The sequence below is a fragment of the Camelus dromedarius genome, chromosome 6, assembly GCF_036321535.1.
Source record: "Camelus dromedarius isolate mCamDro1 chromosome 6, mCamDro1.pat, whole genome shotgun sequence".
Taxonomy (NCBI): Eukaryota; Metazoa; Chordata; class Mammalia; order Artiodactyla; family Camelidae; genus Camelus; species Camelus dromedarius.
Window position 1 is genome coordinate 26,367,535 of NC_087441.1, and position 13,315 is coordinate 26,380,849.

The window sequence follows — 13,315 nt, forward strand, 5'->3', positions numbered from 1 at the left end:
CCAGCCTCATTAGCCACTCCGTGGTCTCCTCTGCCTCCTCTTCCTTCCTACCTTCCTTTGAATACACAGGGCACACCCTTAGATCGCTATCTACAGTCACTTCTTAGATGTGTTCCCAGGGCTGAGAAGCCATAAAGTCATGCCTCCCAAATGTACATCTCTAGGCTCTGACCTTTTACTTGGTTATCAAATTCCCAAATCTAACTGTCCACTTAACCTCTTTGGTTGGAATGTCTGACAGGTATCTCTAACTTAACATGACCTAAACTCTTGATTCCCAGTCCCGTTGACCTCTCCACCCCCAACCTACATTCCTCCACAAGGCTTTTGCTTAGGGTAACCGGGCCAGGGGTGCTCCTCGGGCCAGAAGCTTAGGAGTCACCCACATTATTCCTCACACCCCACGTCGACACTATCTGCAAGTTGTTAGCTCTGTTAACAAAACACACGAATATACGTCCCACCAGCAGTGTTCTGAACCCAAGCCGCCGTCTCTCACCTGGACTCTATGAGCCTCTAAACTGTCTTCCTTTCAACTCAGGGCTCGGTCCTGGACCTCATTCTCTTCTCTCTGCCCTCTCGTCTATCCTCATGCAGCAGTTAGATGGATCTTTTAAAAATGTCATTCCTCCAAAACCCTATGGCTCATACTACACTTCAGACAAAATTCAAGCTGCTTAACTGTGGCTGCTGCCCACCCCTCCAGCCTCCCCTCCTGCCTCCCCTCCACCATGCACAGCTCGCCGAGCTCTCGCCCCCACGCTAGGCTTCCTGACACAGTGCTGAGCTGCAGGTCTTCACACGGTTCCCTCATCTCTGATCAAATGTCACCTAATCTTCAGAGATGCCAGCAGTGTGGGACAGTCCCCTATCCCTCAAGTAAGTCTTTCTTTATCCCTTTCCCAGTTTCCTTTTCTCCTTAGCACTCTTGAAATTACATGCTTGTGTGCTTGTCTCCGCTTAAGTTCCTTGAAAGCAAGGGTCTTTACTCATCCACAGCACCAGCCATAGCAGCCGGCATGTTGTGGCCACTCGGTGAATGGGTTAAATTATAGGAAAAGATATCTGAAAAGAAAGAGAGAGGTTCCAAGGTGGTCTTTTAAAAAAATTGACATAAAATACTAGAGCATGTTTTTATGCTGATGGGAATGATCCTGTAGACATGAATTCATTAATGCAGGAGCAAGGGGATAATGCAGAAGGCAGAATGTGTGGGTGTGTGTGTGTGTGGGGGTGTAACTGGGAGAGCTTGAAGAGAGAAAAAAATGAGAGGATCTGGGATGTTATCTCCATCAGTTCTATGTAAGACTACCCTTGGAATCCTGGAATCCTTCCCTGTAGACAGGAATGCCCTGATTATGTGCTGAGAAGACCTCCCACCTTGCACCTCTTTGCAGGAGATTTGAGCAAAGGTCTGTTGATGCACTTCCACGACACATCAATGCTTTGCAATAAACACTGGTCTTTTTTTGCACAGCTAAAACATCAAAGCCCCAGAGTGATTAAAAAATAATAGCCTGCACATTTTTCCCCCCAAATACTGTAAACTAAGAATGACATTTTCATTAGTGCCTTTTTCTCTTTCAGGAACTATGTGAAAAACAACATTTGTTTTATGAGTCATCACCAAGAGGAATTAGTGCCAAAACCGCTTCAAAAAAGAAAACCCCAAGAACAGTTCTCGGAGTCTAAAAAGCTGCGGGGCAGGAGACAACCAATGTAGCTTTCTCCGGAGGCCTAGTGGTCTCAAAGCCTTACAGATGGTGATGCAGTGTAAGGACACTTACGAGTGTCTTCCCACCAATACACATTGGCCACTCCCATGTTTTCTCTTCAGTTTCAGGGGAGCTAGTTTTATAGAAACAATCTTTAATCTCTACACCCCAAAAGCAACCATAAAAGGGAGATGAGGTACAAGGCTCCAAGTGATCTCTTTCCTACTCTGAGCAGAATACCAGGTTAAAAATAATACCAGCTGGTTCAGTATCTTCCAACTTTTTTTCAGAGCAGCCTTTGAAAGACTATGAACTAGTGATGCCATTACCTTTTACCGTAAGGCTTGTATGCCTAGAGGCCAGCTGTGGCTTTATCATTCAGACACAGAAGTGGTCTGAACATAAGCTTATAGGTTTTGCCTATGAAGACACTACTTGCACTGGGTCTTGTGTGAAAAAGAACCAGGACACAGTGTGGACAATTGCACACATCTTCTGGGTTAGACAGGGTCCTGGTTAGGATTTTAATGATAATTCCTAATTACAGTTCAACAACTATAGAGATTATACATCTTATTTTATGAATTATGAACTACAATGTAATGCAAAATATCCTTTCATGAATTTGATGTTAGTATTATAAAGTATTAAAAGAAACGATTCTGTAGCAGTTGAAAAAAATAAACATTTTTCCATCCATTTTTTAAAAGAATATCAATAGTAAGAAGAATTTCAAAATCATGGGACCAGATTTATTTAGAAGTACCTGTAAGTTAAGACATGAGAAAAGGAGTCAGGCCATTAGGATATTTATCCAAATCTGGAAGTAATTAGGTTTGAATTATTAAGTCAAGCTTATAAAATTCTCTCTTTTGTAAGGCTTTCATGGTAACTCAACCGCAGTCCATAGTTTCCCACAACTCCACACTCCTCAGGAATATCACTACCTCAGGTTACGGCGTATGGGCAATAATTGATGCTGACTTCCATACGACTGCAGACACAATGAGTGACATCCAGACGATTCCCTCACTGTGCTCTTCTCTATGATCAAATAGAGATCACTGAGTGTACCAGATACTTGGGTTTCACCCACACCACAGTGTATTGCACTCTTCTGTATTTCTCCAGTTGAATTTTAAGACTTGGGGAGGCATTTTACCCACTGAATTTGGATACGATGATGGAGAATCTACAATAAAGAATCTTAAACCACTTATGTAGTGACCCATTAAACCACTAGTAATATAAGCTATGGGAAACACAAAAAGTATTGAACAACCTAACTTGAAAAAGAATACAGAAATGATTAACCTGAAGAAAAGAGAATCCCAAGAGTCAAAACTCCTTTTTATTAGATTGAAATTTTTCTATTGGCACCGTAACCAACTGTCCCAGTTTGATATAAGGATATATGATCTACTGCAGTCCCTTGTAATGAAGTGGTAAGACCACAATCTATGTGACCAATAGTAAAACTGCATTATCAGAAACTCGGGAGAATGACTCAAAGACCTGGTTCTGAAACATAGTATCTAAATTAAAATTGGCAGTGGAAGTTATGAGGAAAGGAGATTTGCCATCTCCATTCTACACGGTGTGTTTCATACACCACTTAGAGCAAACGCTGCTTTGTTCATTTGTTTTGGAAGGAGAAGGAAAAAATGTGTTCTGTCGAGGATCAATTTAAATTTATTATGAACCTTCAGTGGAATTATATGCTGAGATTAAAAAAAATCAAGACAGGTAATCAATATGAATTTTCTTTTCTTTGCCAAGCATCACAGATTATAAGATATCTACCAAAACTGTTACATATTGGCTGTGAAGTTCAAATACTGTATATACTTCAGCTATTTCTTGGTTTAGCCCTGCGCTGCAAATGGGCAGGAAACTGTTTATAAACCTAGTAGGTTTATCACTAAGTGGTTTCAACTTCAGTATCTTCAACACTCATATTTTCCTTTTATTATCCAGAGCCTATAATGAAACAATTCTGTCTTCAAACTAATTTTTACCCAGTACACCCCCAATTAGAGCTTAATGACTTTTAAAAATAAAAAAGGGGGAATACTGATAATTTGTATGTAGATATTCAGTTTTTATTTATAAAAAAAAAAAGTACAGCACTTGTGAAAAGCCAGAAGACACCAGACATGCTCACTTCTTACCAGCTCTGACACGTGTAGTAGGTCACCCACGGCGCCGTGCCAGGCCGCGCCCCAGCAGCAGCCCCGAAACCAGACCTGGTTTCGGACCTGATCAGATTGTCTTTCCTCCTCTTTCTGAGAAAGCATTTTGATGAGTTACTGACCTACCTATTTTCAAGTCACATGAATACTGAAAAATATATGACATCTGGATCTGCACCCTGGCTATACAATCGTGCTCTACCCCCTCTTCTATAGTTCTTCTCTTTTTTTCCTTTTTTTTTTTTCCTTTTTTGTGAACATAGCAAAACAGGAGGTCACTTATTAAATTCATTCAATGTAAGTGGAAAACCTCAAGGTTTGAAACTGTCTGCCCAGAACCTGTAACTCTCACTGAATTTTATTCTGTGTATTTTACAAGGTTGCCTATCTTACTGGATCTTCAAATGAAGCAAATGAACACAAACGTAAAGAATGAGAAGTCTGAAAATCACAATCCAGTCCTTCTCAAGAAAGAAAATATAAAAGTTAACCTCTGCCCTCTCACTTATGAGAGAGTGAGAGGCAGAGCAAGGGAAGGCATTGGGAAGAAAGACGATAAACATAAACTAGTAGGTATTGTTCAGTGCAGTTTTCGAGATATGAGAAGAAGGTAAGGAAAATGTACTAGAGTATGGAGGTTAAGATGTTACACAAAGGTTTCAAAACATTTCGGAAGTTCAAGGTTTTACTGGAAGATTGTGTTGCAGTATGATCTCTAATAAGTTTTAACTGGGAAGCTAATTTGATCTCCACTCGGCTTTATTTCTAGGTAAGATCACTGTTAGTCATACTAAACTCCTGAACACAGATGGCAGAACGTGACTGCAGTATGAGCCTGAGTTACTCTTCCTGGGCTCACGGGTGAGCCGGAGAGCCACTGTTTCACAGATGCATATTTATTAAAAGTTTAAGAGTAGCAATCCCGTGTACTGAGTAGTCACTTTTGAGCTTCATTAAATAAGACACAGCCAGGGGAAAGACGTATCTTGCAAAATGGCTTTCAAGTTCAAGTTGAACTCTATTATAATTACACTGTGGCACAGAGGCAGCTTTGGGGCACTTCTTGCTAAAGACAGCACAATGTTTCAACTTCTGACAAGACTCTCAGTTTAGCCTTGAGTCCCGACCTAAGATGATTCCTTTCCAACAACCAGAGTTGAGTTTTTCCATAGTAACAAAGGTACATCTGAGGTACAACCCGTCACAGCTTCTTTCTCATCTTCATCTTGTAGGTGAGAGGTTCCTCTTTTTAAAACTACAATTCTGCAACTTTTAAAAGATAGTTAACATTTTCTATCATGTTAAATTAGCAACATAAAACATTATGTTTAATCTATAAAGCTCTACTCCAGTTCCCTAGAATTTATATACATGTTTTTATTTCTAATCTGCGAGAAAAAAATTTCTATTTGATATTTGGTAACAGAGCATTAAAAGATACTATACACACGTGGCATATATATATATATATATATATATATATATATATATATATATATTTACAAAATACACTTCAAAAAGAAGCCAACACACTTCAGCAAAAGTCTAAGCTTGCATAGATTAAAAAAAAAAAAAGAATTATGAGTACAATTTTTGTTAAAATAGAAAATGGGGAATAAAAGTTACAGAATGGATATGAAGAGAGATCTTTTCCAAACTTTTATTTGTGCACATTCAATTGAAAAAGATAACTTTTACAGGTTCTTTGGTGCCCATATTCAGCATACAAAAATGTAAAAGACTATTCACAAATAAAACATTAGCTCAAACTGGAAAAAAATAATGACAACAACACAACAATTTAAGGTAGTGCACACTGTGACAGCTCTGCTTATGGGGACATGAAAATTACTGCGAAAATAAATAGAATGTCCATTTGTAAAAGCAGCAATGTCATGTCTTGTAAACTTCCTTTTTATATTACAGCAAGGTTTGAAATAAGATCCAAAGAGACTGGAGCTTACACTGTAGCCGTGAATGAATAAAAGAGTCTATTTCCTCAATTACTGTTGGTCCAGTTTTCCTTTTGTTTTGAGTCCAATGTGCAGCAGGTTTTCAAAGGTGCTCAGTTAGGGGTTCTAACCAATTAAGTGATGAATTATAAAATTTCTTTCCTGCTTTCGAACACAAACGGGTAAATCTGCTCCACAGCAGTAGCAACAGCCTTTACATTGGGCCCTGGAGCAAACACAGCAGAGGAAGGCCGGGGTGAGAAGAAGCAGCAGAGAGGGCTGAATTCCCAGAATTACAGACACCCAGGGAGTTTAGAATGTCGGGTTAAGTGTCTTCTAAAAACAATCTACACTTACATAATTACACACATAGAGTAAGAACCAAGAGAATAAGGGTTTTTTCTGGACAATTAACACAAAATGATGATATTCATCTTGTTCTGGGCACCACTGAGAAGAGAGTATATAAAAACCCTCACAGATGCACACGGAGAATGCCAAGTGCTATCACAGGCGTATTAAAGGAAGGGATGACAAACGAGACTAGATAAGGCTTAGCCTCTTGCTTGCTGTTGTCTGGCGTTTGATTAGGGTACGACTGAAGCTCAGGGAGGACCGAGGATCCCAGCAGTGTTAGACAGAGCTGCTACCCAGGTGCTGGAAAACCTGGGGGCTGTTACAAACCGCATGGTCTAAACGTCCCCCCAAATTTACCCCTTCAGTATTCATGTGTTTACTACTAATCTGGCCATTCACCCTCACAGCTTACTCTGTCAATTAAAAAAAAAAAAGCACAAAGGAATGAGGTGATGCTATATATTAGTTAATCCATATAATGCTTGGAATGACTTTAAAAAAATGTAATCTTTCATCTAGACAGCTAGAAAAAACGTAAAAAAGGACAACGAAAAACATTTCCATAAAATTGATTTTGAATAAAAATGTCTTTTTTCACTAATGTACACTTACCTTTTAAAAGATCCTAAAGGTGTATATACGCAGCCACTGTGACCCCTTTGGAGGAAATGACCACGTCTTACCCTGGTCCGCCCCTTCCTGACTCACCTCAGCCCGTCCACACAGTACAGGGCTGTGTCCACAAGAACCACTCAGTACGCGTCTGCTGAATCGTTCACATTCCATAGGATATTCCAGATGTTACTGTCCAATGCATACTAACTGACCAGGTCAATGGTCTTCAGCTTGCTACTGCACTGTTTCATTATTTACTAACTTAATATGTATTTTACATAGGCATTATTTTATTCCACACTTAGGGAGTTATCAATAGATCTTGGGGACTCTGTGAAATCTGGGCTCCAAAGTGTGGAAGCAGCGAGTCAAAAGACAGAAATAAATAGACTTGTTCCCCACTCTATTTTTAAGATTCAGGCCATGACCCTAGCAAAAACCTTTAAAAGTCTCCAAGGAAGATATCAAAATCCATGAATGAATCAAAACTAAAGCTTTTTCGCTGAAGGTTTACAGGTGTTACTCAGTCATTTTTAGTTTCCTCTAAGGATTGAAGGAATAAGAAGAAAATTCAAGGATACTATAGGAATTTTCCTTAATTCAATTCTGCCAAAGGCTGGGTGGGACTCCCAAGTTAACATCTCTGTACAATTTATAACCACAGTACCATTAAAAAAAATCACCCTGCATGCTAACGCAACCCTTTGACATCTATGCCTCGTCATCGGAAACCACCCCTTCCAAACAATTAAAAAGGCTCAAAAGATGTAACAAAAAACACATTAAACATAACAAATAAGTACCGATTATATTCAAATACTTCACTTATTTGAAACCTCCATGAAGTTCATAAAATGGGTTTCTCTTGAGTATTTTAAAAGCAAGATGTCATAAACTTAAAAATTACATATAAAAATATATACTAGAACATTCTTAATTTCAAACGTTTGGAATCTATCCAAATGCCCATGAACAATGTATTCACACATTGGGTACTAAACAGCAATACAAGAGACTGATGTACAACTGCACGGAACAGTACAGATGACTCTCAGCAAGATCATGATGAAAATACAGCAGACAGACACACAATAGTATTTAAAAGCAGGCAGAACTAATCTCCTGTGTTAAAAGTCCTGAGACTGGCTACCTGAGAAGGGCAAGCGACTGAAGGGGACAAAGCAGACATTATTTTCTATTTTGGCCTGGACACCTCTTATCACACTCAATCCATAAGTGACAAGCTTGATGTCAATGTCATAAAATACCTGTTACTGTGATACTTCCCGTTGAAAAAATCTGCAATGTAGCTCTCAGAGATTTTATCCGGTAGCACACAGCAGGATGAAGTTCAGGTTCGTAACTACACACAGAAAAGCCACAATTAATCTAAATACTTATAGCCTGACAAGTATTTTCAAAATTGGTAAGTTGTCTTGATTCTTCAAAGACCTACCTGGCATGAGGTCTATTGTTCTTTGTGAACTCTGGCAAACGGATTTCAAATGGCATGTTACACACGGCCAAAACATTAACAACCTTAAAATCTGTAAATATTACCTTCAGGAGAGAAGTAAAACCAATGAATTACTTTGAGACAAAACAAACAATCTGCTCATCAGGGCAATCTTAATCATTAAATTTCAATCCTTAAAAATAAGGGCAAACAAGATAAAACAAACACTTAAAGCATGGATTTAATATTTTAAGTTACCAGGGACTCCTTAATACTATAATTAGAAGGGTGTGGGGGGAAGGCTCAAAAACTGCATTAAAAAAATGAAGTGTGAGATAACTGCATGATTAAAATAGTACATCTGGGGTCTTCTGAATTTTATATTTAATTTTTTAAATGGGATATTTAATCTACTGGGATAGGAAGGAGAACAGTGAAGAAAAGGTTAAAGCTGAGTCCTCCTTGAAGAGTCAAAATGGAAAAGTTGTCATTAAAACACAAAAAATAGTGGACACTTAGCTCCAAAGGCCAGAGTTTTTCTTATATGCAGTAAGGTAAAATGACATTTCTGTGTTCAGTCAGATGTTTGTTTCTTTGGGGAGACAGAACGAGGAACAGAGTGATAAGGTTTTTTTTTTAACTCATTGGGATTTCTCTCAACACTTCCAATGTTATGCTAAGAGAAAAGGGTCTAAGGCTAAAAATAATGTCCTCTCAATGTTAAACACTTCAGCCACTCCTACCAATATTTTAACGGTATCTTGTTATCTTTTCAACTGTTCCCAGCAAAACTACACATCTGAATGAACTAAGCATCCACCATCTCAGTACTGGCACAAGGCAGTGGGAGAAAGTCACAAAGCGTGCGAGGTGGCTGCACTGTCGATCACGGCTGTCTATGCTGCACTCGGCCACCACCAACACCCCGACATCATCATCCTGACACTGCATTCTTGTGAGTCAAAAACAGGCTGTTTTTTAAAATGAGAAGTGAAAAATGTAGAGTTGAAAAGGCAGTTCACTTGTAAGGAACAAGTCTCTCTATGGGAAAGGGATCTGGGAAAAAGCCAGGATCCTTTACAAACAGCCACAGGGGCAAGTTTTGCTACTAAATTTTTACGCTGAAGGACAGTGTAATAAAACCCAGAAAAAGGTCAATCATAAGAGGACTTTCTGTGGGGATTTCTTTAGCCCATTAAATGAAAAATATTAACTTTACAAAAATAAATCACTGAATATTTGCAATTTGGATATTTTTTCGAAAATGTTACCTGAAATCCTAGTTTCTGGAGACTGCGGGCTAAACGCCTGGCACCAAATTTAGCTTCTTCTTCACTATGGTTTGAAAGAAAGAGAAAGGTTACCAGTTACCCAGGAAATAAATTTTATACTGAGGAACAAGGCACCCTGTACAGGTCATTTTGTTTTTAAGTCTAGAAAAATGTCCTTTCCATGAGGGGGAAATTAAAAAATTAAAATTAAAAACCCAAGTAACATTTACCTTGTTGCTCCAGTGCAAATAATTTTTCCTGAGGACCAAATTGTAGCTGTAATTCTAGGTTTTCTAAGCTTCATTAATACTTTCTGGAAAAACAAAAAACAAAAAAAACCAATAACCTGATTACATAATAAATGTTACTTTTCACACACAGCTCTGCTCTATGTGGTCATTTTAATGCTTAAATACTACTGCAAGCTTACCCAAGACTGAAATAACTGTTCTCCAAATCACTCATTGTGAAATCAAGAACTACACTGAACACAAAGAACATGTTAATCCAAGAGGACATGTCATTAATTAAAAATTCAAGGTCTGTATAAACCTGTCACCCTCTAAGACTTGAAATCAATGTACCACTGTAGGAACACGTCCTCTCATTCTGCTCCGTTCACACAACTAGAATTTGCACTTTGCCCGGATCCTCAAACGCACTGAACTTGTCCACACCTCAGGGGCTTCGCAAGGCTGTTACTTCCATCTGGAATCCTCTCCCTTCAGTATTCTCATTTCATTCAGGTCTCTCACACCTGATGTCATCTCCACAGAGAAGCCTTTCCTGATCATTCAACCGAAACACCCATCCCTTCCTCGCTCTCTGACTTCTAACCCTGCTTTATTCTGTTCCTGGTTCCCATGACTATGTTATCCTGTGTCTTACCGCTGAGATGCCTATCATGTACTCAAGGTCGACGTGCAAATCATGAACGCGGGAGGAATGTTGGAGCTGGAGATATAATTTTAGATTGTCCATTATGCATAAGAGAGAGAAATGTTTACTGGTTAACAAATAAATGACATTTCTCCTTAAAACTCTTGTGACACTTTGAATTCCTCCCTTTCTCTGACATATGCCATATTATCAAACTAGGAATTAAATCTGGGGAGACAAAGCTTACCACAAACCCAAAGTAAAATCTGAGCTAAAACACATGATAAAACTTCATACATAAGTGGCTGAGTTTATTCCATGTTTAATTGTCCTTCACTACCAGCTTGTCCATCAACTCAGATTTTTCAGTTAACCTGCCTAGGAAAAATGACTTCTCTGCCCCAGGGATGCTAAAGTTCGAAAGCAGCAATAAGCCTTTTTCTCTTTTTAGATGTATTTATTCCTTTCTTAAAGTGAAGATGGGATTATGGATTGAAAATCTCTGTGACCCACTGATATTTTTAATTGAATTTAATTCATCTTTACTTAGTTTATAGTAATAAGAACTAATGAAAATTGACGAAGGTATACTGGCATCTGATTTTTAGAGCTTAAATATTTAGAGCCTTTCATACACATTCTTAATGTTTATAATAAATGTGTAAGATACTGTCATCAATCTTCATTCCATAAAAGCCAAATGAACGCCCATTGTATTTTATGTTAATCTCAAAACACTAAGGTTAAAAGCAAGTTATCAGCTTTTATTTTAAATATTATAGGCTCAATAAAAACTAAAATTTAAAATGTCCAAGTGAGGATATGAACCATACTGCTTTCTGTAATTTGTTACTGAAGAATATCAAGTACCTCAGCTAATTCAAAAGGGGTATGACAACATACTACAAAAATTACAATATACATAATAGGGTATTTGTCTATAGTTCTATTTGGATAAGCATACATGGAAGTATCAATGTCCCTTCTTCAAGAAAAGAAACTGAGAGAACAGTAAGTCTAGCAGCTGGTGAGTTCTTTGCCAAGACCTGGAGACTAGGATCTCCAACAGATGCCACTGCATGAGAGGGGAGGCCACTTCTACAGGGCTCCCTGCAAGATCACGTACAACCAGCATACGGTAAGGTACTCATAAACCATCTGTAGAATGAATAACTTTTAGTGTATCATTCATGGCTCTATAAAATTAGGCTATGTAGCACACATGACAAAATTCAGATACTTACTCCAACATCACGCTTATAAATTACATTTGCTCCCTCCAAAGCAATCTTCCTTAAGTTCAAATGGCATCTTGTTCTAAAAACACAGACTACATTTGTAATTAGAATGTCCAATGCAACATCACTGTCAGCATCCATTGGGGTAGTTTAAAAACTTAGCTTCCCACCACGAAGTTCACATCCTGAGAAATAAAACAAAATAAAATGATTAAACTCAAATGTCCCGTTAAATGTTATTTTTCAAAAATAATCTTAGAAACTAAAATGCAGGAAGTGAATCTCTATTATTTATTTATCCGGTGTTACTCGAATCTTGTCCCTTCTTTTCCCCACGAAAAATGTCACTTTTAAAAAGATAACAAGTCATAAAATCCTTCTGGACCTAACTTTCATTCCTTAAAATTAATAAGTAACTTTTCCACACCAGGAGCTTGCCAGACTTCCCTCCCGCGACTCGCCTCTACAACCACCGTGCTCCAAGTGCACCAAATTACGACGATTCTCCAAAGACACCACGTTCACGGGCTGAACCTTGTGGTCCCAATGTCCAGCCACTGATGGTATTATAACCCACCTCATACAACCAAGGGCTATAAAAAGGATAACCCATTTTCCCTCTATTTCAAGTAGAGCCGTTAACTTACTTAAGTTTAAAGAGGCAGCAATATTAATTATAACACCTATTGACAGACTTCTCTCATTCACTAGTCATTCATCCATTCTTCACTTACTGAACATCTCTATACATTGAGGATACTGGAGGAAAAAGGAATAAGACAAAGGCTTTGTGCTGAAGGAATTCACAAACCTTCGTGTGTGCTGACAGCGCTAACAAATTGTTACTTAGCACAATATCATTTTTATCAAAGATCCCAATCTTCCAAAATATGTATCTTTTCAAAACTATGACAGGAGTATTTCTACACACAAACAAACAAAAATGACCCCTCGTTTTTACTAAGAATGTGATTCACATCCTGCTAAAACAGTCGCTCTTTGACTGGGTTTCCACATCTTAAAAAATAACTAATGGTAATTCAACTCACCTACCCCACAAAGAGAAAATCAGCAAATACTAGTAATAATATTATAATTATCTTTATAATTCCCTGAAGCCACAATATGAAGAACTAGTATTCTTGATAAGGATTCAAATTCTTGTATGAATGTGAATATATGAATATAAACATATGAAAATATGAATTACTTGAAAAAATGAAGATGTCAAAAATTTCAATCTTGTTTTTCTGTCTTTTGGTTTCTGATAGGACCCAATGTGAAGTCAGATCAAGGCTTTTAGCACCTCTATAGGATCATGTAGCGTTCAATTCTGTGCATCAATTATACCTCAATTTCATTACATTTTCTCACTCTGTTGTTTTCAATCTGCTTATCTTTTTGTTTTTCTGTTCTTTGTCTATGTTTGAGCAAGCTCAAATGATTTTTATGTCCAAGAGGAGGGACGGGGTGGCAGCGGGGTCTGAGGGACAGATACACAGGTGGGCAGATTAATAAGGAGAGCACAGAAGCAATTAGCAGTGCTGATCTTATGCAGAAGCCTGTGTGCCTGACTCGCCACCTACTAGCTGTGAGGACTTAGGCAAGTTATACAATCTCTCTGTGTCTGGGTTTTATCA

At 38.2% G+C, this 13,315-nt stretch overlaps 2 protein-coding genes across 5 annotated transcripts in view; one reads left to right on the forward strand and one right to left on the reverse strand.

Moving 5' to 3' along the window:
* The window catches only part of SLC2A12 (solute carrier family 2 member 12), a 55,311-nt gene extending 51,131 nt beyond the window's left edge, over window positions 1-4,180 (forward strand). For all 3 annotated transcript variants that reach the window (XM_031456367.2, XM_010988699.3, XM_064486673.1), the window contains one exon: window positions 1,588-4,180. In XM_031456367.2, coding sequence (XP_031312227.1) covers window positions 1,588-1,692 — 105 coding nt within the window. In that variant the 3' untranslated portion in view covers window positions 1,693-4,180. The remainder of the gene's footprint in view (window positions 1-1,587) is intronic.
* Window positions 4,181-5,553: 1,373 nt separating this feature from the next.
* Window positions 5,554-13,315, reverse strand: part of TBPL1 (TATA-box binding protein like 1) — a 30,365-nt gene continuing 22,603 nt past the window's right edge. The window contains exons 2-7 of one of the 2 annotated variants that reach the window (XM_031456373.2): window positions 11,682-11,754; window positions 9,789-9,871; window positions 9,559-9,622; window positions 8,288-8,391; window positions 8,100-8,194; window positions 5,554-6,085 (exon numbers count right to left, since the gene is read on the reverse strand). In XM_031456373.2, the coding sequence (XP_031312233.1) occupies window positions 6,006-6,085; window positions 8,100-8,194; window positions 8,288-8,391; window positions 9,559-9,622; window positions 9,789-9,871; window positions 11,682-11,754 (499 nt within the window). In that variant the 3' untranslated portion in view covers window positions 5,554-6,005. Of the gene's footprint in view, window positions 6,086-8,099; window positions 8,195-8,287; window positions 8,392-9,558; window positions 9,623-9,788; window positions 9,872-11,681; window positions 11,861-13,315 lie in introns of both variants that reach the window. The other variant, XM_010988698.3, reaches the window with a different exon arrangement.